The 24,191-nt window shown below is 36.4% G+C and overlaps 2 protein-coding genes across 2 annotated transcripts; both read left to right on the top strand.

Annotated features, from left to right (window-relative positions):
• The first annotated feature begins 4,495 nt into the window (after nucleotides 1–4,495).
• Nucleotides 4,496–7,051, top strand: LOC109010287. Its single transcript, XM_018991064.2, has 4 exons — nucleotides 4,496–5,581; nucleotides 5,687–5,934; nucleotides 6,082–6,169; nucleotides 6,260–7,051. The coding sequence occupies exons 1-4, from the start codon at nucleotides 4,496–4,498 to the stop codon at nucleotides 7,049–7,051; spliced, it is 2,214 nt and encodes a 737-aa protein (XP_018846609.2).
• Nucleotides 7,052–11,296: 4,245 nt separating this feature from the next.
• LOC118349385 lies at nucleotides 11,297–12,252 on the top strand. The gene is made up of 3 exons (XM_035693705.1): nucleotides 11,297–11,305; nucleotides 11,671–11,766; nucleotides 11,884–12,252. The coding sequence occupies exons 1-3, from the start codon at nucleotides 11,300–11,302 to the stop codon at nucleotides 12,238–12,240; spliced, it is 459 nt and encodes a 152-aa protein (XP_035549598.1). The 5' UTR covers nucleotides 11,297–11,299; the 3' UTR covers nucleotides 12,241–12,252.
• The last annotated feature ends 11,939 nt before the right edge of the window (nucleotides 12,253–24,191 follow it).

Genomic DNA, 24,191 nt, shown 5'->3' on the forward strand with positions numbered 1-24,191 from the left:
TACACTATATATATATATATATTGGGAAACACGTTTTTTGTGGGGTAGTACATATGTTTTGAAGAGTTTCCATTGATTTGGAGTTGCTCACTAGATGGCCTTCACTTGTTGCACTTACTTTTGTCATGTTAAGTTTATGTGGTGTCAATGATTTTGATCTGGAAGGCCTTAACAAACTCTTCGCATCGTGTTCCTTCTTCTACCTCAAGATGCTTGGTATGGTGTTAAGGTCAGAAAAATGCATAAGTGAATTATATTTATTTGTCATTTATGCTTTACAAAGGGATTGTATTAACATAGATGATGTGGACAGATATTGCCTGTTGTTCCATGGTACAAATAACACATCCTTCATCAGAAATGCTACCTTGGTTCCCTGATGGTCATTATTCTCATAAGGACTGTGCAATATAATTTCTCTAAGCTGAGGGTATGTAAACTTCACCAATCCATATTGCTGATTTGCTTATGTTCTATATTTGTGATGACTTTGATACAATTGCTATACATGAATTGCTTTAACTTAATTACTTTAACTTGGTTATTTTTATCTATATGCTGCACCTAGAGGCTGAGATGGGATGTGTTATCCTTTCTTTTGGTGATTAGATGAGTTACCCAATTAACTGCATTATAGGTGATTATATTAAAAAAATAATGTATACATGCACCTATGCTTACACATTGTAGATAAAAGACATGAAAAAAAACCTAGTAGATAAGTTAATTGAAAACTCGAGATCTCACAACATTAGTTCAAAATTTGTGTCACTTAATGTTTTCCTTTATGCATTTTACATTAAAAAAAAACATGCTCGTGTTAATTTTATTTGCTTAGGAATCATATATATTTAATGCAATCATATATTTAATGTTGGTTCACTTAATGTAATCATATACATTATGGAAATGATGAATGTACATGGAAATAAATAAAATGATGAATGTGCATTGTGGTTGACTTTGAGAACTAAAAAGGAATGTATATATTTGCAGCAATTAACATCAATGAAGAATGCATCAAGTTTTGAGAAGAAGAGTTGAAGAATGAAGTTTTGAGATTAAGGCAATTTTGAGATCATGACGAAGGCCAGCAGCTTCCAAGGGATGATCAAGGCTTGTTTAGGAAACTCTAGTTACCCTATATTGAAGAGAGGAGGACACCTATAAAACAATATTGATATATTGTGGGGTGTTAAGTAGTACTTTAGACTAAACTATCATCAATTTCAATTTGAACAATTTTCATTAATGTATGATGTTGGAGATTTTAAACCATCTATGATGAAGTGTTTATATATATATATATATAAAAATTTCAATGATGATTAATTCATGATATTGTATGCTTATTAGGAAATATAATTGATCAGATGGTTTAATGGATTAAACTGATGTTGAAAGCAGGCTGAATTGTATACAGGAAAAATATTTCAATTCATTCCGGCAAGTTTTTTTTTACCTTGCACTTTGTTTGGTTGGATTGTGTAGCAGTGAATGGTAGCTGATAAGAAAAAATTTTCCTGTGTTGTATCCCATAATGACTAATTACCCATCCAATATGAAACTTTACGCAACATTCACCATTCTTTTTAGTTTCACTTTTTAACTTATAGTAACAAATTGTCGTTTTTATCATAAATACCTGGCTATGAATATATATATATATATATATTTTTTTATGATGAATGGCTCATGTCTCTAGATCAGTGAAAGTTGATTGGATCAATTGGATCAATTATTTGGATACCTCAAAATTACTATATGCCAAGACATACCTTTAGTGGTAGGTTGGCCCGTCAGTTTGTTTATATATGTATATATATGATTGGCCCAACGAGAAAATGCCATTTAGGATGATGACATTCATTCGGTGCCAACTCTGGTGTGGGATGTATAGGGTTGGGCAGGTTTCTATATGGAATCAAGGTGGGAACTAGCTGTGAGTGAGAGATTCGGGCCAAGAAATTAATGATAGACTCATGCTAATTTTTTTTTATTAATATTAATAATCCACCTTAGTAAAATATGGTCAGGATATTAATAATCCACCTATCGGATGGTGCCATAATCCAACACCAATTGAAGGTTTGATCGATCAATCGTGACAATGAAGAGCAAACTTCTGTATTCCTTCCACCACTGAACAGGTTCAAGATCAGTGGGCATCACCATCATTTCTATTTCAAATTAAATCCAAGTATCTGAGATCGAACATGTATAATTCTCTAGATCAATCTGAATTTGTTTGTATAAGACGATGTCGGAATTCCCGTAAAGGAACAACTCCAAACATAAAAGGCTCATGCTAATTTTTTTTTTGTTCGAATTTAATTCTTCTATTTATTAAGCTATAAAAAACTCCCAACACATGTGATGAATACATTAACACCATTGTGGATTAATGCAAGAAGAGTTAATTTATAGACTAGCACAATGGCTCCTACGTACGAATATGGTAAACTTTTTTGAAACAAGAGATTGTAAACGATTTGTGATTGGATAATTGAATATTCAAGTCATGTTAGGACCCATCATCAACTACCAGAGATCATGCACTCTTTTGCTTGGCGCGCATGCTGAGTACTCAAAAGGATAACGTTGGATGTTCGAAAGGATAATTACAGTCGTATAATGCACAAATGCTGTACAGTCGTTTTGAAAAAGAGTGGGGTCCACTGTTAAAAAATTAATTTCTTTTCATGTAGGTCTCATATTTATTTATTTTATTCAAAACGACTGCACGACGCTTACACACTCACGATTGCAAGAATCATTTCTCTTCAAATATATAACATTATCAAAACTAACAAAAGTTGAAGTTATAAAATATAATTAAGTATAGTATAAATCGATCTACACCAATTAAAACATCTATCCATGATCACTCAAAGGCTTGCAAAGAAATTTTATATGTAATCAGAGAAGAACATCTATTATCTGTTGGCTGGAGAGCAACAAAGATTTATTTATGAGAAATTTTATTTATCATTTTTTTTATTATAATCATTACAAGAAATATAGGTGCTAAACGCATTTCCTCCGCCATAGATGAGTACAATTAATAAAATTGAGATTTCATTATATTTAAAATAAATAAATAAATAAATAAACAATAATTAAAAAAAAAAAATCCCAAAACGTAGCACTGCGCGCGCGTCTTCCCTCCCAAAAGGCCAAAACCCAAATCCCCCCAAAACCCTTATTTCCTTCACCTTCTCGGATTCTCCTTCCTCCCAAAAGCCCCCCGCGTCCCACCCCCAAAAACATAAAAGCTCCACTTTCTCTCTCTCCCCCATCCTCGTCTCACTGATTCTCCCTCTCCGTGGTTAGGCTGCCGCTCTATGCAGCTCCTCCGCTACTCACGAAACCCCGGTAAGCCTCTAAATCCTCTTCTATCTGTCTCGGTCTCTATCTGTGTATTCGGTTCCGACTCTCCCTCTCAATAACTATCTCTTCGTGCTAAGCCAGTCACCGTGACTAGTGGAGGCCGCCGCAACCTGTCCAGCCACATAGCCTCGCTCTGTCGAATCCTCGCTGCAGCGCCACCTCGCCCACGAAAATCCAGCCCACCACTCCTAATTGGGTAAGATACTCTCTTGCTTTACCCATGGAACCTAATAGGTTTGTGACTAGTGATGTGTTGGGTGTGTAAAAAATAAGACTTATAAATAGATTTTCTCATAAATGAATATAATTTTGAATTGTTGTGATTTAACCCAACAAAATGGATGATCAAGCCATGCGCATTAGCCTAGCTAGCAAAAAACATAGAATTGAGATATTGGCATAAACATGTAGAAACCGACAATTATAAATATATGCCAAGCGTGCAAAAGTAGTTCATATTAAATAATTCACATGCGTATGATGATCTGCAAATGACTAGCTACATATAACAACATTTGGCATTTTAATAAGGAAAGGGAATTAACTAATTCATATCTTATTGATTTAAGTTTGTCACAAACCTAAATTTGTTCCAGCTTAAGTGAGGTTTTGAATTCTTTCTCTCTCTATGCTGCTTGGTTGGTATATATTAGGGTGAATGCATTTACTGTGGCAGCTGTTTGATTGGGCCTTGTGGAGCCGATGCTAGAGTGGCGATTGATTAATGTTTGTTTTTTGGTGGAGTTGTGGCCAAGTTATTTAATTAATGTGGTTGTTTTTGGCAGCTGCTAGCTAGAGCTACCGGGGAAATCCACCGATGATTTCTACCAATTGTGTAATTTTTTTAAACATTTGTTTTTGTTAAAAAACCTACAAATTCATTAAAAAATACTTTCTTAACCATTAAGTTAAAAAAAAAAGGTAATTCGATACAAAATTTCGGTGCATGGATATTCCTTGCTCATGAAATGAATTTGCGGAAGATCCAAGAAATATCAGGCTTGGTTTAGCTAGTGACGGTTTCAACCCATTTAATAATTTGGCTAAGCCTTACAGCGTATGGCCAGTGATTCTTGTCCCTTACAACTTGCCCCCATGGTTATGCATGAAAGATCCATTTTTTATCACTTCACTCTTAATTCCTGGACCAAGATCACCGGGAAATGAAATCGATGTTTATCTTCAGCCTTTGATAGATGAATTGATTGATCTATGGGATAATGGTGTTGATACATACGATGCAAAGGCCAGAGAGACTTTCCGATTGCATGCAGCATTGTTGTGGACAATCAATGACTTCCCTGCTTATGGAAACCTCTCCGGGTGGAGCACTAAGGGAAAGATGGCATGTCCATCGTGCAAGGAAGAAACAGATTCAATGTGGTTGACATATAGCCGAAAACATTGTTACATGGGTCATCGCCGATTCTTGCCATCGGACCACATCTGGAGAAAGAAAAAGACTATTTTTAATGGCTATGCAGAGCATCGCGACCCGCCTATGGTGTATTCTGGAGAAGATATACTGATTCAACTTCAAGATATTCCTGATGCAAATTTTGGTAAAGGCATAAAGAAAAGAAAGCGTACCATAGACGAGTTTAATTGGACCAAAAAAAGTATCTTCTTTCAATTGCCGTATTGGTCGACTATAAAGATTAGACATAATCTAGATGTAATGCACATTGAGAAGAACATTTGTGACAACATCTTAGGAACTTTGATGAATATCTCTGGAAAAACTAAAGATCATCCTAATGCACGTCGTGATCTTTCCAATCTCAATATAAGAAAGGAGTTACACCTTATTCAGGATGATACACGCATTAGTATGCCACATGCATGTTATACGTTGTATGGAGTTGAGCGGACTGGTTTTTGTAATTGGTTGCGGGGTGTGAAATTCCCAGATGGATTCGCTTCAAACATTGCCAGATGTGTTAGTGTACCTGATTGTAAAATCTCGGGAATGAAAAGTCATGATTGCCATATTTTCATGCAAAGGTTACTTCCTGCTGCAATTTCTGGATACTTACGCCAAGATGTTCGATTGGCACTAACTGAGTTAAGCACTTTTTTCAAAGAATTGTGTGCTAGAACATGTAAGGTGGATGTCTTAGAGCGGCTTCAAGCTGATATTGCTGTCATTCTCTGCAAGTTTGAGATGGTTTTTCCGCCGACCTTCTTTGATGTAATGGTGCACTTAGCCTACCATTTGCCACGTGAGGCTCTGCTTGCAGGACCAGTTCAATATAGGTGGATGTATCCTTTCGAGAGGTATCTTGAAAAATTCAAGAGATATGTTAAGAATAAGGCCTGCCCGGAAGGTTCAATAGCCGAGGCCTATATCCATGTAGAATGCTTGAATTTTTGTTCCATGTACCTCCACGATGTTGAGACTAGATTCAATCCCGTCGAACGTAATGTTGATGAAGAAGATGAGGGTGTACGGGAGGGACTAAGTGTTTTTTCACAGAAGGTGCGCCCCATGGGTTTTGCTTCACGTCACCGATTAGACGATAACATTTTCATAAAAGCCAGATGGTATGTTCTTAATAATTGCACAGAGATTGATCTATACCTTAAGTAAGTAACCAAACTACTTACCAACTTAGTAATTTTCAATTCTAAAGATACTGATTTACGTTGCATATCCTACACATACTGAACCGCTCGAGTTCTTTTGTCTAGTGAGCACTACATGCAGATCAGTGAAGAGTATCCTGATGATGTCGATAGTATGCATGCTGCAAAATTCCCAGATTGGTTCAAGTCACATGTAGGGAAATTCATTTAGAAGTTCACCTTATATGAGTTTTGAATATGTTTGGCTTTACTTTATGCGGTTCCTTGTTTCAACTTGTGATAGATTCAAAGTTTGCGTGCTGATAATCTCGGACAAGTTTCAGAGGATCTATATGCCCTAGCATGTGGTCCTGACCCTTGGGGTGCATCCTATTCAGGTTGCATAACCAATGGTATAAGATTTCACACAAAAAATCGTGAAGAACATCGTCGCACCCAAAACTCAGGTGTCATGGTGATTAGTGAACAACCAGGATCTGAAAAGCTTGAGTTCTTTGGTAGACTAACAGACATTTTGGAAATCCGCTACATGGGTTGGCGTCGTGTTTACTTATTCAAATGTGAATGGTTTGACATCTCTGATTCCAAACAAGGGATACGTGTGGAAAAACATTTTATTAGTGTGAATATGTCTCGGACAGCTTATAAGGACGACCCTTTTGTTTTGGCGTGCCAAGCGTCGCAGGTGTTTTACCTAAAAAATTGCTGCATCCGTGGTGATTGGTATATAGTGCAAAAGGTCAAAGGTCGAAATGTCTATGACCTTCCACGAAAACCCCTAATTGAAGATGATGCATCTGATTCTAGCGACGTTGATGCATACCAAGAGGATAATTCTGGCGATGCTTACGTGAATGTCCATGCTGATGACATCCCACTGCAAACAAACATGCACAGGCCTAATGTTGAGCCGGAGCAGATTGAAGTTGACACATCGGTAATGCAAAGGTCAAATTGCAACCAGTTTGAGAGGGGGTTTATCAATGACGATACAAGTGAAGACAGTTCTTCTCACAGCACCGAAGTGGAGGGTAGCATAGAAGAAGATAGTCTCTCAGAGGATGAGATGAACTAGCCACTTCAAAGTTGGTAATTACATCGTGTCTCCATACAATCCATTTTGTTTGGCTTATCCTAAATATCATTTGTCAAATTAAAGACCCATCTTTTCCATCTCTCGCAGGAACATCAAGGTCGTTAGCAGTGTGCAATTTACTTCAAGAATAGGGGATCTTCCATTGAATGGATGTGTAATTTGCTTGAGAATTATTTAGTTTGTTATCTTTTGCCAATTTAGCCAAGTTTGTAATGACAACACACTAGGAGGCATTACTTCTTAAATATCCTGGTTAATTTATGAAGAATTAGCTAGCCAGCATAAGCAAATTATTAATTAGAGGCCATTGGAGATCGATAGATCGAAGCTATTCACTATATATTATCCATGATCAATTGATGTCTTCTTTTTATTAACTTCATGTAAAAATATTTATGACACATGATAATTTTCATAATATATAGATAAATACTATATATTGGCCGGATGAAGACGTATATATCATTGCTTCCTGATTTCATGCTTAATTTGTTCCAGCTTCTTCTGCAGGGCCTAGTTTCCCCAATCTGTATCCTAGCCATGGGGCGCCATGGTTTCCCACTGAATTCGGATTATTTCCAAACATGTGTTGGAAGTTTTGATCTGGCTACCAACTATAGATCTCTTGATCTCTCTACTGCCCTCTCTGTTTACATGAATATTAATGTTCTTTAATTAAGCTGCTAATTAATTATAACAACTTTTCCTGGATGCTGATCAAGGCAACGTGTGCAGTGGCCAGCAAGCTACCCGCCCGATGTTATTGAAGTCTTGTATTATTACCCTGGTAGGTTGATTTTCTTGTCGCTGGTTCGTTGGGCACACCCCGTAGGTGTTGCAGAAAAAGTTTTCCGAGCCTTAAAAGGTACCATTACTATCTGATATTTCTGCAATATCTTTGTCTCTCTTTTTCTGGGAGGGGGTTGAGTATATATATCCATTATATTATTATATCATATCATTTCAGCTTCAACATGTTTTGCTTTTATTACTATATATTTAGTTTGAGTCTCTCGCCGATTGATGATCTCTTCATGCCCTTCTCAACTGATCTCGCTGTAGAATTAATTCCAAGTACTTCTTCCTCAAAAACTGTTCATTCACTGTATGTATGCCCTCTCATTAATCAATTAGAAGCACCATATTATATATATATATATATGATCATATAGCACTTGCGCGCGCTGCAAAACAAAAGTCACTTGCATATATATATATACATATATATACATGATCATGAGTACTAGGACAGACAACTCGAACTTAGAATTTTAGCAGTCTCTTCATGCTGTTTTGAGTTTTGCTAATTCGTTTATCATCATCATTATATATAATTTTCTTTTGTCGTAACCTAGCTAGCAGCTTGCTGATTGATGTCTATGTCGTCCTTGAAATTGAAAGTAAAGTAAAAGATTAATTATTCTGGTCGGTTCTAGTAATACTACGGGTCACAAACTAAACATGAGTTAAGCAGCCATTTATTTATTTTTTCCAGCAACATTCCAAGCTGGACTTTATTATATATTATGTACAATGTCCTTGTACAAAGCCATCGAAATGAGGGTAAATATTGATGCATTATAAGCATTTATTGCTTTGATAATCTCATGAAACTGTCTCACCAATCAGGACAAAACTAACCACTATTTGCTTCATGATCTTAGAAATCAGTCGGAGTTTTGTTTGCCTAAAATATATATGATCTAGTATATATTCTGTAATTTGAATATTACTGCATAATTAAATTAGATGACATTAGAAAAGATATTGGACTTTTAATTTTTTTCCTCTTTCTACAATATCATGTGCATGACCTAATTATAATTGCCTGTGTTGCAATATCATACTTAAAATTAACATATTATAACTAACTGAGTTGATCATGTTATTAAACTTGTTCATGTTTCATACCGTGTGATGTTACTGAAGCCAATAAAGAGTAATGGTGCCAAAAATATTAATACTTAAAGAGGGCAAAGAATCATGTACAAGATCAACTTCATATATAAGGCTTTTACCTAGCATTTCTCTCTTTCTCTCTCTCTCTGTGTATATATATATATACACATTGATCAATGACTGATCAAGCTGCATATATATTTTTGAGACATCTTCCCCAATAATTAAGGAGAATATGATCTTCTCCATTACACTTGAGATTAATGGATATAATACATATAGTGGAAAATATTGATCAGTCTTTTGATCATTTCAGATTATATATCATGCTGACAAGTACTGAATTAATTAAAATACTTCATAGTTTACACTAGATATAATATATATATATATATATATATAGAGAGAGAGAGAGAGAGAGGTGACCAGTGCATGCACTAGCTACTAGTTATACTCATGTTAATTCTGCATAATATCACAGGTTGAACTATATTTGCTGGAAATTAGGGATCAATTTTGCAATCAGTCTGCAAATACGTACTAGCATGTATATTTGCCTTAAAAATTAAGAATGTTTTTCCTTTTTCTTTTCGTTTACTATACTAGACGTACATTTATAATATCCGGTAGCTTGCATAATATATTGCATGGTAAAGTACTCATGCGGATGCATTACATTTGAGACAGACTAGATATATAGATTCAATCACGATATTAATTTGTAATCCATGCAAGTATTAATTCAAGATATAGCTCTAGCTAGCTAGGTAGGTTGAAAACAACTAATTAATTGGTTTTACAATTCTCACGTACAGAAATGCATGGTAATTAAGTTATCATCTTTTTTCTTTTCTTTGACTGTTTCAATTCCCATTGTTGGCGCTGAGATCAGAAATATCTGATTATGATTTTCATGACTAACTGATCATAATTATTATCTGCTCAAGATCATTAGGTTTTTATATTTTAAACAAGACCCATGCATGATGCATGAGCTTCCATGAATGTTGAAGCCAAAAACTCATGAAGGGTTTCAGTGAATTACACACACACAAACACATAGACATATATAGAAGTTTGTTTATTTATATTTTACTTTAGAAGTTTGTTTATATAGCGTGCTTCATCAATGCCTCTAACTGGAAGAGGTAGAGGTCGATCACATCGTGTGAGCTATGGTCGGGGGAGATCTCAAATCAATGATGAAGTTCGCAATAAAGTACCTATTGCTGCGATGGATCTTAGAGATGACTCATCCTCAAGCTCATATGACTTAACCGATCCACGTAATGGCCAGCCAAGCACAGAACCGAATGACATACCAGTGGCTGATTCGTCATTAAGCACAAACCCGTCTGGTATTAATGCTAATTTATATTTATATTGTTTTACATTTTGGATATTGTTTTACATTATATGTTTAACATGTTGATTAATTTAATTATTGAACTATGATGACATTTTCACTCTTGGAAACAACCTAGTACCACTTCGCCAGAAGCGTGGGCGAGGAGCTGCAAAGAGCACAGAGTTTGAAAAGGTGCGAAAGTATGGAAAGATATCCTTGAGGATAAAGGATGGTGAAACTGCACCTTGTTGTGAAAATGCTACCTTGTTTACTACAAGGGTTACATGGTTGGTCAAGCACCATGTGGACTTGAGTCATGCTAGCTGGCACGATGTACCAGCTAATGAGAAGGAAGAATTAATTACACGCATTCAGGTAAAAGTAGGAGAATGCAATACATGTTCAAATAGAGTAGATGAAAGCCTAACATTGTCAATGTAAAACTCGGGGTTGGGAGATTATAATTAATACTCTTAATGTTTGTCTGTAGGCTGACTTCATCCTTGACTGGACCAAGAAGAACCATCGTGATACGGTTACGAAGACACTACGCAAGCGGTTTAATCATATTCGCTATGATTTACATAGAACTTACAAGCAATATGAGAGCAATGAAGAAGCACTTGCGAATGTGCCACCGTCGGTGACACCAGCCACTTGGGTAAAGTTATGTGCTCGATATTCAAGCGATGACTTTAAGGTAAGTTGGCAGTCGTATACTTAATTAACATGCTGTGGAATTGTTTGGTAAAATAGTCACCTGTATTAAATGTTAGTTAGAACGGTTAGTTTTTGTTAAAATAGTCAACTATATCTACTTTTGTTTTTAGTCATATAATCCTTTTGACACCTCTACATTCAATGGATGTATATCATGTCCTATGTGATTGCAGCGGATGTCTGAACGAAATAAAAGTAATAGGGAGAAGCAACAAAACAATCACATGGCTGGACGAAGGTCATTTGTGCGGCTAATGGAGATGAGGGTAAGTCTCCATTTTGGTTGCAAGATGCACACCGACTATATGTAACATTATTACTTCTTTGTGTTGCATGATATGTTAGGCTTCTTCAAAGTTGTGTATTTCCTTTGAGTTCTCTATATATTAATGACTAATATAATTACTTGCACATTTAATTATGAAAAAACAGAAAAAACACTCAACAATCGTTATTGTTTGTACGTTGTAAGTCTAATCCCAACAATTTATTTGATAGTTTGAATGAGAGTTTTATCTTGCAGATTTGAGTTTCATTCTTAATGCTAGCTATTTGTACTCTTTTAATTTGTGCTTCATAATGGTGTTCATATATTCAATCTAAGTTAGTGTGTAATTTATTTTATTTGCAGTCTGGGAATGAGGAGAATTTGGTTGATTTCTTTAAAGAAGTCAGGTGGTCAAAGAAAAATGACAAATTTGTGACTCCCATGACGGAAGAGAAATATGTGAGTGTTAATTAAGTAAAATCTCATGATGTTTGAGATAAACTGATGTCTATATTTTTAGTGCTAAGTACATATTACGAGCAATTAACTTGTGTGATGTTTTCCAATGGTTGATAGAATGAGATGGCAGCAAAAATGGCAAAGCTGGAGCCTGAGAAGCGAACTAAGGAGGCTGCTGCAACAATATTTAAGGAAGTTTTGGGCCACAGGCCAGGGTATGTACGGGGTCTTGGCGAGATGGTTATTCCCGAGTCATCTAGACAATCAACTAATGCTCGAATAGTAGAATTAACTGAACGTGCAGAAAGAAGTGAGAAAGAAACTGCACATTATAAGACTTTACATGATGACTTACGAGCGAATGTCATGTTATTAATGGAGAAACAAGACAAGTACGACAAGTTTTTGGAGAGATATGAGTTAGAGAGGCAGACCCAGGGAGAGTCTCATAAAGAGACTCAGGGACCTGCATAGCCAGTTACTAAATTTGAGGGTAACAATTTTTTGTCAATTTTGGTAAGGAGATGAAAGTTAAAATAATATAACAACAAAATGTCTCCCATATCTCCAGAACCTCCTCTTTTGTACATCAATTACTGGTGTGGGGTAGGTAGTATATTTTTTGGTTTGAAGATATTTTGTAGCTTTTGTCTGGAGATGTACGTTGCTTTTGCCACCAACATGCACATTGGAAGTTCTTGGTCATCAATTTACAATGAAATTGCTATAGCAAGGTAAGTTATCAGTATATACGTAGCCTTTTAATAATATTATTAGTACCTGACTGACTTGCAAATTTTCATTTATTCTTGTTCTGACATTGTTGCTTTTTATGTATCTTTCAACATCTATATGACTAAGAATAAATAACTTGTTTCATCATTATTCTAATTTTTTTTTTGTTTGGTAAATGAAGTTGTTGAATGCGAGATATCATAGAGGAAATCACCTTGGGTGAGTGCAGCGGACTTAATATTTATTAGTTCCAATAAATGCAAATTATGTATTTCTCATATAAAAAATCTTAAGTGCATATGGCTTTTCACCTATATAATTTGTTCTTTTTGGTGCGTACTTTGTTTGGCAGGATCAAATTGCCATGTGTTGGATTTTTCTCACATTGGGTACAGTGATTTTGGAAGCTAGTTTTATACCAGACTAAAGAGCTAGCGTACGTAGAGACTTTCTGAAATGGACTCGTTAGTCTTCTGAATCATGTAAAAGGTAGTCCCAATTTCAGGTGAGACCCTTGTATTAATTGTCAGAGAGTTTTTACGTGTTCTATATATGTACATAATATATACAATATATATATATTTTAGTTAGAGATGCAAAGGAAAAATAAGAGATGCTATCTTTTATTAATTGAATGTCTTGTAACTTGGGCCTTGAATATTATGTTTTTGCAGAAATATATTGCATTTCTTTACAGTTGTTTTGAAACACTTGAAGTCAAATCGGTGAATCAAATTCAGCTCTTCCCATACTTGTTGGAATATGGTGATTAGAAAGAAAAACACTTGCAATGAAGAAGCTGGCACATTCATGAAGGCAACTTGCTGCTAGACATTTATAGTTTGAACGAAAAATACTTGTAAATTTATATTCCATTGTGATATGTTGGATGGTATTATGTAAAATGTACACTTAAATCTTGGTGAATTTTAAATATGTATGTTGAGGTTATTTGAATGATGTTGACATATAATTTATATGTGCAATCAAATATAAATTTATCCAAATTTAGGATTTCTAATTTATTAGCAAGCAATTATTTGTTATGAAATTACAAATATCAGGAAAATAACAGGAAGACAAAATACAAGCAAACAGAATTGGATTTTAAAAAAAAAAAACATATTTCCGGCGAATGTAACTCGCCGAAAATAAATGCAGTGAGTAAGGACTATTTGCGGCGACTATGTCATCGCCAAAAATAATCAACTCACGTTATCATCGTCAAGAATGAAACATTTGCGGCGAAATTAAATTCGCAGCAAATATTATATTTCCGCGGGTTTTAGTCGCCGGAATAGACTTCACAACTATGCTAAAAATATCTTTACTGGCGATATATATGTTTATTTCCGGCGATCTATACTCGCCGGAAATGGAAAGCATTTCTGTCCATCCTCCACCTCGGCACAAAACGTCTTACTTGGCTAATTAACAGTGGCGACTTTGGGGCAAGATGAGGTAGCCGGAAATACTTTATTGCGGCGATATATTCATTTATTTACGGCGAAGGACGTCGCCGGAAATGTGTTTATTCCTTGTAGTCGTTCGTCTTGAAGAATATAATAATAGTCTCCTTTCTCTATCTTCAAGCCTATCAATATGACAAAAGGCAATTAAGGCAGCGGAAGAGACCAACAATATGTAATGTCTTTGGGCACAGCTTCATGGAATTTTTAACCGTACCCTTGTTCTTGGAGTTATTCACTCCAGGAGAAAAAAACGACTGTTAGTCGGGAGCTGTTCTCTCGATGACAAAAACATGATTTTTTTTTATTAAGAAAAAAAAAAAACATGGTTGTATTGCAATTAATATATACTACAAAAAAAAAATTTATTTATTTGTGGTCAGTTATTTATAGTGAAAATGATTATTTTCTGTAAAAATTAATTTGTTTTCGTCACAAATAATTATTATTGTCGTAAATAATCTATCACAAATACTAATTTTTCTAATGATATTATTACTGCACACAACAATTCAAAATTATGATCACTACGATTTTTTACAAAGCAATACGTGGCGCGCATAACCTGCCGACCAGAATAAGAGAAAGGAGCCAACAAAATTGGCAATCAAACTATCCAAAGCATGATTTGATAACTGAAGCGCCTAGACAACCTAAAAAATCAGTTGACCTTTAGGCTTATTATTGGAGATTACCATTTAGCATGTCGATCGATAGCTCTCTTAAAATTTGTACCTTAACTTCAAAGCTTAGAATAAGAGAGATAGACTAGCTAATAAAGTATGCCCAACTACAATTTTATTAACGGAAACTCTTTGAAACGGCAATTCCGTTCTCTTGCAGTTAACGACCACGAGTAAAATGCTGACACATCAACAACCCACACGAAAGTTACATGAGCACATCACATGTTAATAAAAGAAAAATTAGAGAAAACGTGTGTCATCGAGGGAAACAACTATTATTCTGAAAACACAAACCCACTCTACCCACACCGCCGTACAACTTCATACCGGCGCAGGAGCTCCAATGGCACTAACCCAACACTAAACAAACACTGTAAAATGGCACTAAACACTTCCAGATTAGATTAAAAAAAACAAATAAGATGATTATTAAGCACCAAAAACTCTGAGCATGAAATTGGGGTTAGAAGATATTCTTAAATCTGATTAACGCTTACTTTTGAAGAAATATAGCTTAAAAGCGTGTGTTTTCACTATAATTGCTTTTTGGAAGAACATCAGTTCGGCGTGGGATAGAGAAGACACTAGATCATATTAAAAAAGAAAAAAGGCAATGAGTAGATTATCAAGCACCAAAAGTTCTGGCCATGAAATCAAGGTTAGAAGATATTCTCAAATCTGATATATGTTCCACAGATCAACGACGAGGATAAGAAAAAAATTTCCTGGGAGAGAGAGAGAGAGAGAGAGAGAGAGAGAGAGAGAGAGAGAGAGAGAGAGGAGGGAGGGAGGGAGGGAGGGGTTTATGGGATGAAAAAAAACAAAGATTACTATACGCTTGTTAATTTGTGTTGTCTACATGGCACATCTCTATTAGAGGTCGTTATTTAAGTGAAATTGGTACAACCTGTGTGACGATATTCTCTTTTATTAAACATTTAATATGACGTTTATCCCTCTCTCATTTTAGGCCCTATAGTTCTTTTAGGAATTTTTTAGGGGGTCCAAATCCGATCGATTAATGCTCTCTATAGTTATGTGGCATGCATTACCATGATGTTATATTTGTGTTATATGTTGGAATTTCTTTTTCATAACATGACAATCATTTCTAAAAATATATATGATTCATGAGCCTAATTATTTTCTCGTCTCATTATATTATATATATATATATATATATAAATATTCTCAGTGAAATATAAAATTTCCATATGATCATTCAAAAAAGCCTTAGAACATTATCTTCTTCACCATCTTTGAAAACAGTGCTTGCATCGCTCCGCCATAAGTGAAGGCTTATTAATAAACTTGGGATGGGGCCGCTTTGTGTGTGGCTATCGACTCTTTTAAAATAAATAAAAAATAAAAAAACACAGTTGATTCAAAAGTCTATCTTCTGGTATTATGTTGTTTTGCTTTTATTTTCTCTGCAATTTTGCAAAGATGTTTTGGGATAATAGTCAAATATAAAATCTTTTCTAATTTGGGATTTTAAACACCCAATTAGTTGTTGCATGTCTTCATGTAATCCATTCCATCAAAGACAGACAATGCATTAACAGATATTGGGTCCTTTGTAATCTCTTGCACTTGTGATCATGAAACATTTCATTGCATTAATAGTACTTCAAAGGCCAATTTTAACTACCTTGCAAGATATGCTTAAAATCATGATCAAAGCTTTGAGTAAGAGCCAACCAATTCCACAATCAGTTATGCATTAAGTAGCAAAACATACTTACAGCATGAAAAGAGCTAATGCTCGGAATGTAGAAGAACAAAAGTTATAACTGCATGCAAATCTGTTTACTTTTTATTTGTACTAGCCTGATAAATTTGAGTAATGGGAGGAATCACTTAATCATCATTATAAACCTGACGAACTAGAAGTGATACTCTTAATTAAATTAATTCTCAATCACGTCAGAAAAAGAAAAAGGGGTTTATTTGCGAACATACAAGGTCATCCAATTGATTCAAAACAATCGTGTGGTGTTTAAAACGATATATATATATATAGCTTAAAACAAAATATCGTTGCACATTGATAAAATACATGATGACGTTGTTGCCATTCCAGGTACTTACTGCATTAATTATGTATATGGAATAAGGTTAGAGGAAAAAGAATACAGGTACAACGATGTGTACTTTAAAGAGACCTTAGCGACGTCCCAACTATTAAAAACATAAAAAACAAAAGGTAGACGCACTACAAGGTTCAACGATTTTGCCAGCGATACATAATCGCTGGCAAAACACAACAAATCGCTGGGGTATATATATGCCAGCGATTTTTTAATCGCTGGAACTTCGCCGGTATTAACGCCCCACTTTAGATCTACTGCAACGGACACCAAAACTCGCTGCCATATATTAATGTATCGGCGATTTTTTTTTCGCTGCGAATCACAACTTAATCGCCGCTAATTCAAAATAGGATTCTGCCATTTTGACGCTGCGATAGATTATTCGCAGCGTTTACTATGCGCCGCTATAAATGAGAAATATCGCTGCCAAATATATTTGCCATCCACTCCCCAAAATCGCCGCAATAGAAAAATCGCCGTATTTTTTCATAATGCAGCGATTAATTATCGCTGCTAGATCTATATATCGGCGATTTATATATCGCCGCCATATTATTCATAGTATATAGCAGCGAATACTATATCGCTGGTATATACTATTATACGGCGATGTTTTACTCGCTGCGAATTGGTTTTCAAACAGGTAATTATATGGCGGCGATTTAATATATCGCCGCCATATAATTAAAGGCAGCGAGTTTCCAAGATCGCCGTAATATACGTTCTGCTACATAAAGTTATTTCCGGCGACTAAATATTCGCCGGAATGGAAATTTAGTAGCGATTTGTACATCGCTGGTTTAGGTGAATTTAAGCGTACAATGGGGTGGTCTATAGCGGCGAGTAAAAATTCGCCGCAAGATGCACTTAATTCGCCGCTATACCTCAATTCGTGTTTAATTTTCCTGGGCTTTATTTTCTTTCTAAGCCTGGTTTTTAGTTGTTCCTAAATGCACCATTCATAATCCAAACTCATTCATTCAAGTTGCTAATCAATATAACATGCAAAATAAACACATAATCTTCATTTCCAAGCCCATCAATAAAATCCAAACTCATATATATTACAATGGGGTGGTGTATTAATGTATTCTCATATACAAACTAAGCTTTTATCCTTAATAATAAATAAGCATCACAATCAGCCCGTTACATGGGCACCAGACACAGCACAACAGAAGACATTAGGAAACCTGGCCAAGGTCATAGCTCAAAGATATCCACCATAACTCCACCCATACAACCCAATATGGCCAACTTTAGCAAGCCCTTGTTTAAATGTGGGGTGCGGCTCCAGTCAGCTCATCATCAGCATAAACCTGGCCAGCCGTGTATTTTAAAGAGCCTTCATTAAGCCCACGTCGAGCAGTTCCTCTATTGTCCATCTGTACAAATGGTAAGAATATATTAGAAATCATGAGCATTACGCCTATCAATTTTTCAAAATAAGTAGTATGATGTTGGATAAGACCTGCTCGAGAAGCAGGTAGAAGATAGCTTTTATCAATATGTTCGACAAAATGAGTGGAGTATCCACTATCCACTATCCACTCCAGACTTATGTTTGACACCTCAAAACATGTGGAGGATCAGGATTCCAGACTTGACAAAAAAAGGGGCTGGATTGGAGTATTTTTTTTATAAGTGGGTTAGATTTACAATATCTAAGCAACACATCCAGTTTTGGACAGGGAAAGAAACCAGGAACAAAAATAAGATCCTATATATCTATATATATATATAGATATATAAAGTCTTTTATATATATATGTGCAACTCAACACTCACATATGTACCATAACAAGGTCAATAGACCTGGAAAGAAAAACAACTTAAAGGCATCGAAACTCTATGGAAAATCTATTAATTCATCCGCTCTTTATTATATGATAGAGAAGGCCGAAGGAAACTTTTAGAACTGAGCATTACAACAAAAATCCAAAAATTGACTGAAAAAACTAACAAGCACAACATCAATCAACAAAATGACATATTCATCACGTCGATTCAACAAAAGCAGTAGTTTTCCAGCCCAACTTTCTGCATCCGATGCTAAGCATGCAGAACACAATAATATATCACTACAAGAAAGGAAGTAGAACCCAACATACCTCATCAAATTCCATCTGAAAGGGTTGATAGTGCCCTGCTGCAGCAATGCCTCCAATCTTTCTTGCCAGAAAATCTGAAAGTCCAGCTCCTATGCTGTTGCTAAATAAAGAGCGGTAGTATACTTCATAGGCTCAACTGATCCATTCCCTACGACCTCCTCACATTTTCTTCCAAATGAGTTGGATGTTTGGGAAGCAGAAGGGAGAAAATCATCATCAGACGATAATTTAATCCATTACTTGTTGTGTATAGAAACCAAAGTACATATTAATACCTGCATGGTGTTCAGCTCTAGCAACCATCCCCTTTGAAGCTTTTGACATAACAAGGAAAGCCACTGCTACACATGACAACTGAAGTTTAATGAGAAACTTCATGATTATTTGTCAATCAGTTGCCCAATGGCACCCCCTTCCTCTTAGAAATGAAAAATAGTAGAATATGCATTAATGTGAGAAATATTAAAGGGAAATTGCAACGCCTTACAAATTACATAGTAACACTCCTACTTAGCAAACCATAACAAATTGTACATAAAATTATAAGCAACCATGCTTGCGTTTCCAATCAACTTTATTATAATCCAATAATTCTCTATACACCCAAACCATAGGATCAATACACCACAAAATGCAGTCCAACCCTCAAAGCCTTTTAAGCTATACAGATTCCCACATGCTATTACACAAATGGTCAGCTCAAGTAGAGAGAGAGAGAGAGAGAGAGATCAGTGCAAAAGTAGTCATATTTACTAGAATTTCCAAAGCGACAAAGCTAGTTAAACTACATACATAATTGTAGAATCCCAATGTCATTTTACACGGGAAAAAAATAAAACACAAGTTGTAAGTAAACTTTTACAGAGCAGGGAAAAGGTGTCGGAACTTACTCTCTCTCTCTAGCCTTAAGCTTCTCTTCCAACACAAGTAATTCCTTCTCCTTCATCTCAAGGAAGCTTCTCAGAATGTCAGCCTTCTGTGATTCAAATATATCAAAAAAAAAAAAGGAATTATGTATAAAACTATCAATGAATTATTCATCGGGTTTGGAAAACAAAGTTGCTAGAAATATATTTAACACTTCACTTGTACAAGTACATTTTATGGTGGATAACTCCAAATGATACTAACCTCATTTGCAGACCATGAGAGATCCAAGAGATCCCCGGTGTAGACATAGATCCAAGATTGACATAAATATATATAATACTATATATATATTTATATATATATAGCCCAGTGTCGTATAGAGTAAGTACAAAAACCACCCAAAGGCACAACACATCGACACCCTTGATCAACCTTATGAACTGCCCTTTTATAGAGTAAGTACAAAAACCTCATGCCTCCCCGGTGTCACAAAAAACCACTCAAAAAATGTGCCCTTTTATGAGAAGCCCCTTATGGGGCGGGGGAATCGTTACACTGAGTCTGTCGAACTGACTCAGTGAACGACGGGAAAGCCCTAAAGAAAGACTGCATCACTTTGTCATTTTCTATCTGATGCTCCCTCAGCTCCCGCATCTCTGTCCTCATTGCATCCAGCTGACTCTTGTAAGCTTCAGCATCCTTCTTATATTGCTCAGCATCCTTCTTATATTGTTCAGCATCTTTCTTGTGCTTGTCAGCCTCAGACATGTATTGTTGCATTTCAACTTTGTCACGTTGTCTACTTGACTCGGGGATGACCATTTCCCCAAGTCCCCGAGCATATCCAGGTCGATGGCCAAGAACCTCCCTAAAGACAGTCGCTGCTGCCTCATCACTACGTTGCTCTGGTCCTAGGCCATCCAACCTACCTTGCATCTCCTTCTGCACATTGAGAAAGCAGCGATTATTAACAAATAATCAGCTAGTGCTATATTAAGGCATGCACGACAGTATAGAAAGAAACATAGATCCCAACGGCTGTTTCTGCACTACTCACATAAGTACTTTCTGTAGCATCGGTGACAAATGCATTCTTTTTCTTCGACCAACGCGTCTCTTTGTAGAAGTCGACCAAATTCCCATTCTCATTGCGCTGTCATTTGTATGAACCATGTGACATTTGAACAACAAAACTATGAGTAACCACCTTTAGCTTGTCAGTAAAGTAATATTGTCACTAAAATCTCCAAGTAAAGTGCATTTTTACTTGGAGATTTAAAATTAAAATATTGTTTTCCCTTAGACATACCTTTTGCTCAAGTAATCGGACGAATGATTTTCGTCCTGATGTGTGATTAATGGCCTGCTTGTTTCGGTTCTCCCGATTTTTAGCTGAAATTTCCTGTCATACACAATAGGGAACAATTACTTATAATAGACAAACAGATTTTCCACCACAATATTTAGACATATTACCCATATACATATTATATGGGTAATATGTGAGAAAGACTATCTGTACCTTGAAGGCATCGCTGCCCCACCTTTCACACAACTTAACCCATACAATGGGGTCCACCAGACTAGTTCCATTAGCCAACGCTTCTGCGTGGCTTCCATAGGATTCATAAATCTTGTGCAAGTCATGGTGGAAGGAGTTGAAGCGCTTACGTAAAGCCTTTGTCACCATCAATCGGTGGTTTTCGCGATCCCAATCCAACACAAAGTCACTCTACATAAGGCAGCATGCAAACAATCAATGTGTCATCTCGGTAGTTTAGGCGATGATTATACTACATAAACAACACCCCAAACAAGGACAATTAATTGATTTACTTACCCGAACACGGTCAATGAGCTCCTCTTTAATCGCTGGTGGCACATCTGACCAACGCTTGTAACTCATGTCACAGTATTGTTTCACAATCCACGATACTCGTGTTGTGAACATAGAAGCGTGTTCAAAACATGGGGCTGTCTCACCATCGTTTATCTTCAGCATCACTTTCCCGTTCTTCCTTAGCTTGTCAAAGAAAATGCATCTAGATGGCCCACGAGTTCGTCTCCTCTGTTCTTGCGTTCCTTCGGTCTCCACTGGGGCATCTGCAGCTGTATTTTAAGGTACAATATATTAGTATTTTAAAGTGTAAAGTGGAATATTCACACTTAATGACACATTCAAACATGCTAATGCTTTCAAAATTAAAGTATTGGAAAAACATGCACCAGTTTGTTCTCCGGTAGGTGATTGTTCCCCAGCAGTATTTGGTTGGGGTTCTTGAATAGGTTGGGGCGCGTGAGTTGCCACAACGCATGGTGGGGGACTTGGGGGCTGTGTTGAGTCATCCGAGGAGGATTGATTACACTCCTCCGTGCTATGATATGAAGATAATTTCGCACCGCGTGGTCGGCAGTGACGACCTGAATATGGGATATAACGCCTTCCACCTCGAAGGCCTCAAAGTCTGCCTCCACCTCTTGAACTGGGTCCCGGCTGATTACCTGCACGAGTACAAGTTAAGGGCATAGTGGGATAAAATTGATGCCCTAATTGATACAAAATAATCGCAATATGCACAGACAAGTTCGTAAACAAGCAAATTTATCTACCATTTTCAGTTACTTTTAGGTAGACTAACCCTTACACTATGAGACTTTAAATAGACAAACGATTAACTGAGAGTCGGCCGTATATATACCTTGATACGGCATAGTGCATCCCAGTTGACACAGCCTCCCAATATTGGACGTAACCTGAAGCAAATTAAATCACATGTTAGATACTATTTAATTTAGGTATAGATGTTGTAAAACTTGAATACTACTCTCAAGATTGTTTGCTACTTGCATAATAAGAAAATATGAGTTCGCATAATAAGTAGTTCGAGCCAGGTAAAATGATTTTCTTCATGGTAGTAAGAAAATAAATCAAAACATATATTTCACCCAAACTCATATTGAACTGTCTATATACACATACCAATTTCAAAGTCAATCTCATATTGTCAGATGTCTATATACACATGGAAATTTCGAACAAGAATTCTAATATCTCAACCTTAAATGAACGAAGTTCCTGGGTTATATTTATAGGTCGCCAGACTCATCAGATGTTGTGTGCCCATCCTCATCTAAATGTTCCCCCTCATTTGTTGATAGGTCCTCTTCATCTGAATATTCTCCCTCACTGGCCGCATTTCCAGACTCAGAAGTGATCATGTCATCATTAATAAAGCATGTTGAACCTATGCATTGACCAACCGGATCCATGATTTCTCGTGCATCTACATGGCTAGGTAATATATCAGGCCTATTCAGTTGAGTTGCCACTTGATCTCCTTCATCACACTGCACTGGTTCATAATAATATGATGGCTCATCTTCTTGATCGGCATCAGGAGTACTTGATTCCCCATCAAGTACTTCAAGAACTCTCGGCAGTGGCGGAATGTTGTATACATTCCTATTTGCATAGTTCTGCACAACACCCCAATTCCATTTCGCCCTTAAATCTCTTATGTAGAAACATTGATCAGCCTGACTCGCCAACACGAATGGTTCATCCTTATACCAAGTCCTGTTCATGTTGACACTAATCATATGGTCATCCACCCGCACCCCTCGCTTTCGATCACCAACATCAAACCAATCGCATTCAAACAGGTACACCCGACGCCAGTCCATGTAGCGTAACTCTACAATATTATTAATAACTCCATAGAAGTCCAAATTATTTGTGGCCTCATCACCAGTTACCACCACTCCAGAATTTTGTGTACGACGGCGAAGTTCACGCTGCTTCGTATGGAACCTTTTTCCATTTATTATGCAAGCAGCATATGTTGCAACCCAACGGTCAGGCCCGCACGCTAACGCGTACAGATCAGCGGACACATCAAGTGTATGCAAGGTTCGATGTTCCTGGATCTATATATTTAAAAAAGCAAATTTCACAACGTTTATTTTCGATTAGATCCAAATCATATAAAATGAAAGCTATAGCAGCACATCTTACATAGGAATGGATAAGAACTTACACGTTGCTTAAACCAAGTTGGGAACTCAGTTTGGTGCGTGCGCTCGATGCAATCTGGGTGTTGCACCTTACATTTATCGTAGTGTTCCCTGCATTTGGTGCATCGAGGCGAAGTAACATATTGAAGTTAGATGGTACTGGGTTCATAACAAATTGTATAGAATGAAAGAGGATTTTAAAGTAGACTCGTTAATGCTTACTCTATATAAGGTCCAATCTCCGCACAATTATTGAGCACGTACCAGATGGCTGCCCTAAATACTTTATCTTCTAATTGCACGTTCGAAGGCATACCCAAGGGACGAACTTTCTGGTTGAAAATTTTGAACCCATCTAACGTGCCCTCTTCGTCAGCATCAATGTTGCGGTCCGATCGACTAAACCTTGTCTCAATATCTTTGAGTTACATGGAGCAGAATGTCAAG

The sequence above is a fragment of the Juglans regia genome, chromosome 9 (genome assembly GCF_001411555.2).
Source record: "Juglans regia cultivar Chandler chromosome 9, Walnut 2.0, whole genome shotgun sequence".
In the NCBI taxonomy this organism is placed as follows: Eukaryota; Viridiplantae; Streptophyta; class Magnoliopsida; order Fagales; family Juglandaceae; genus Juglans; species Juglans regia.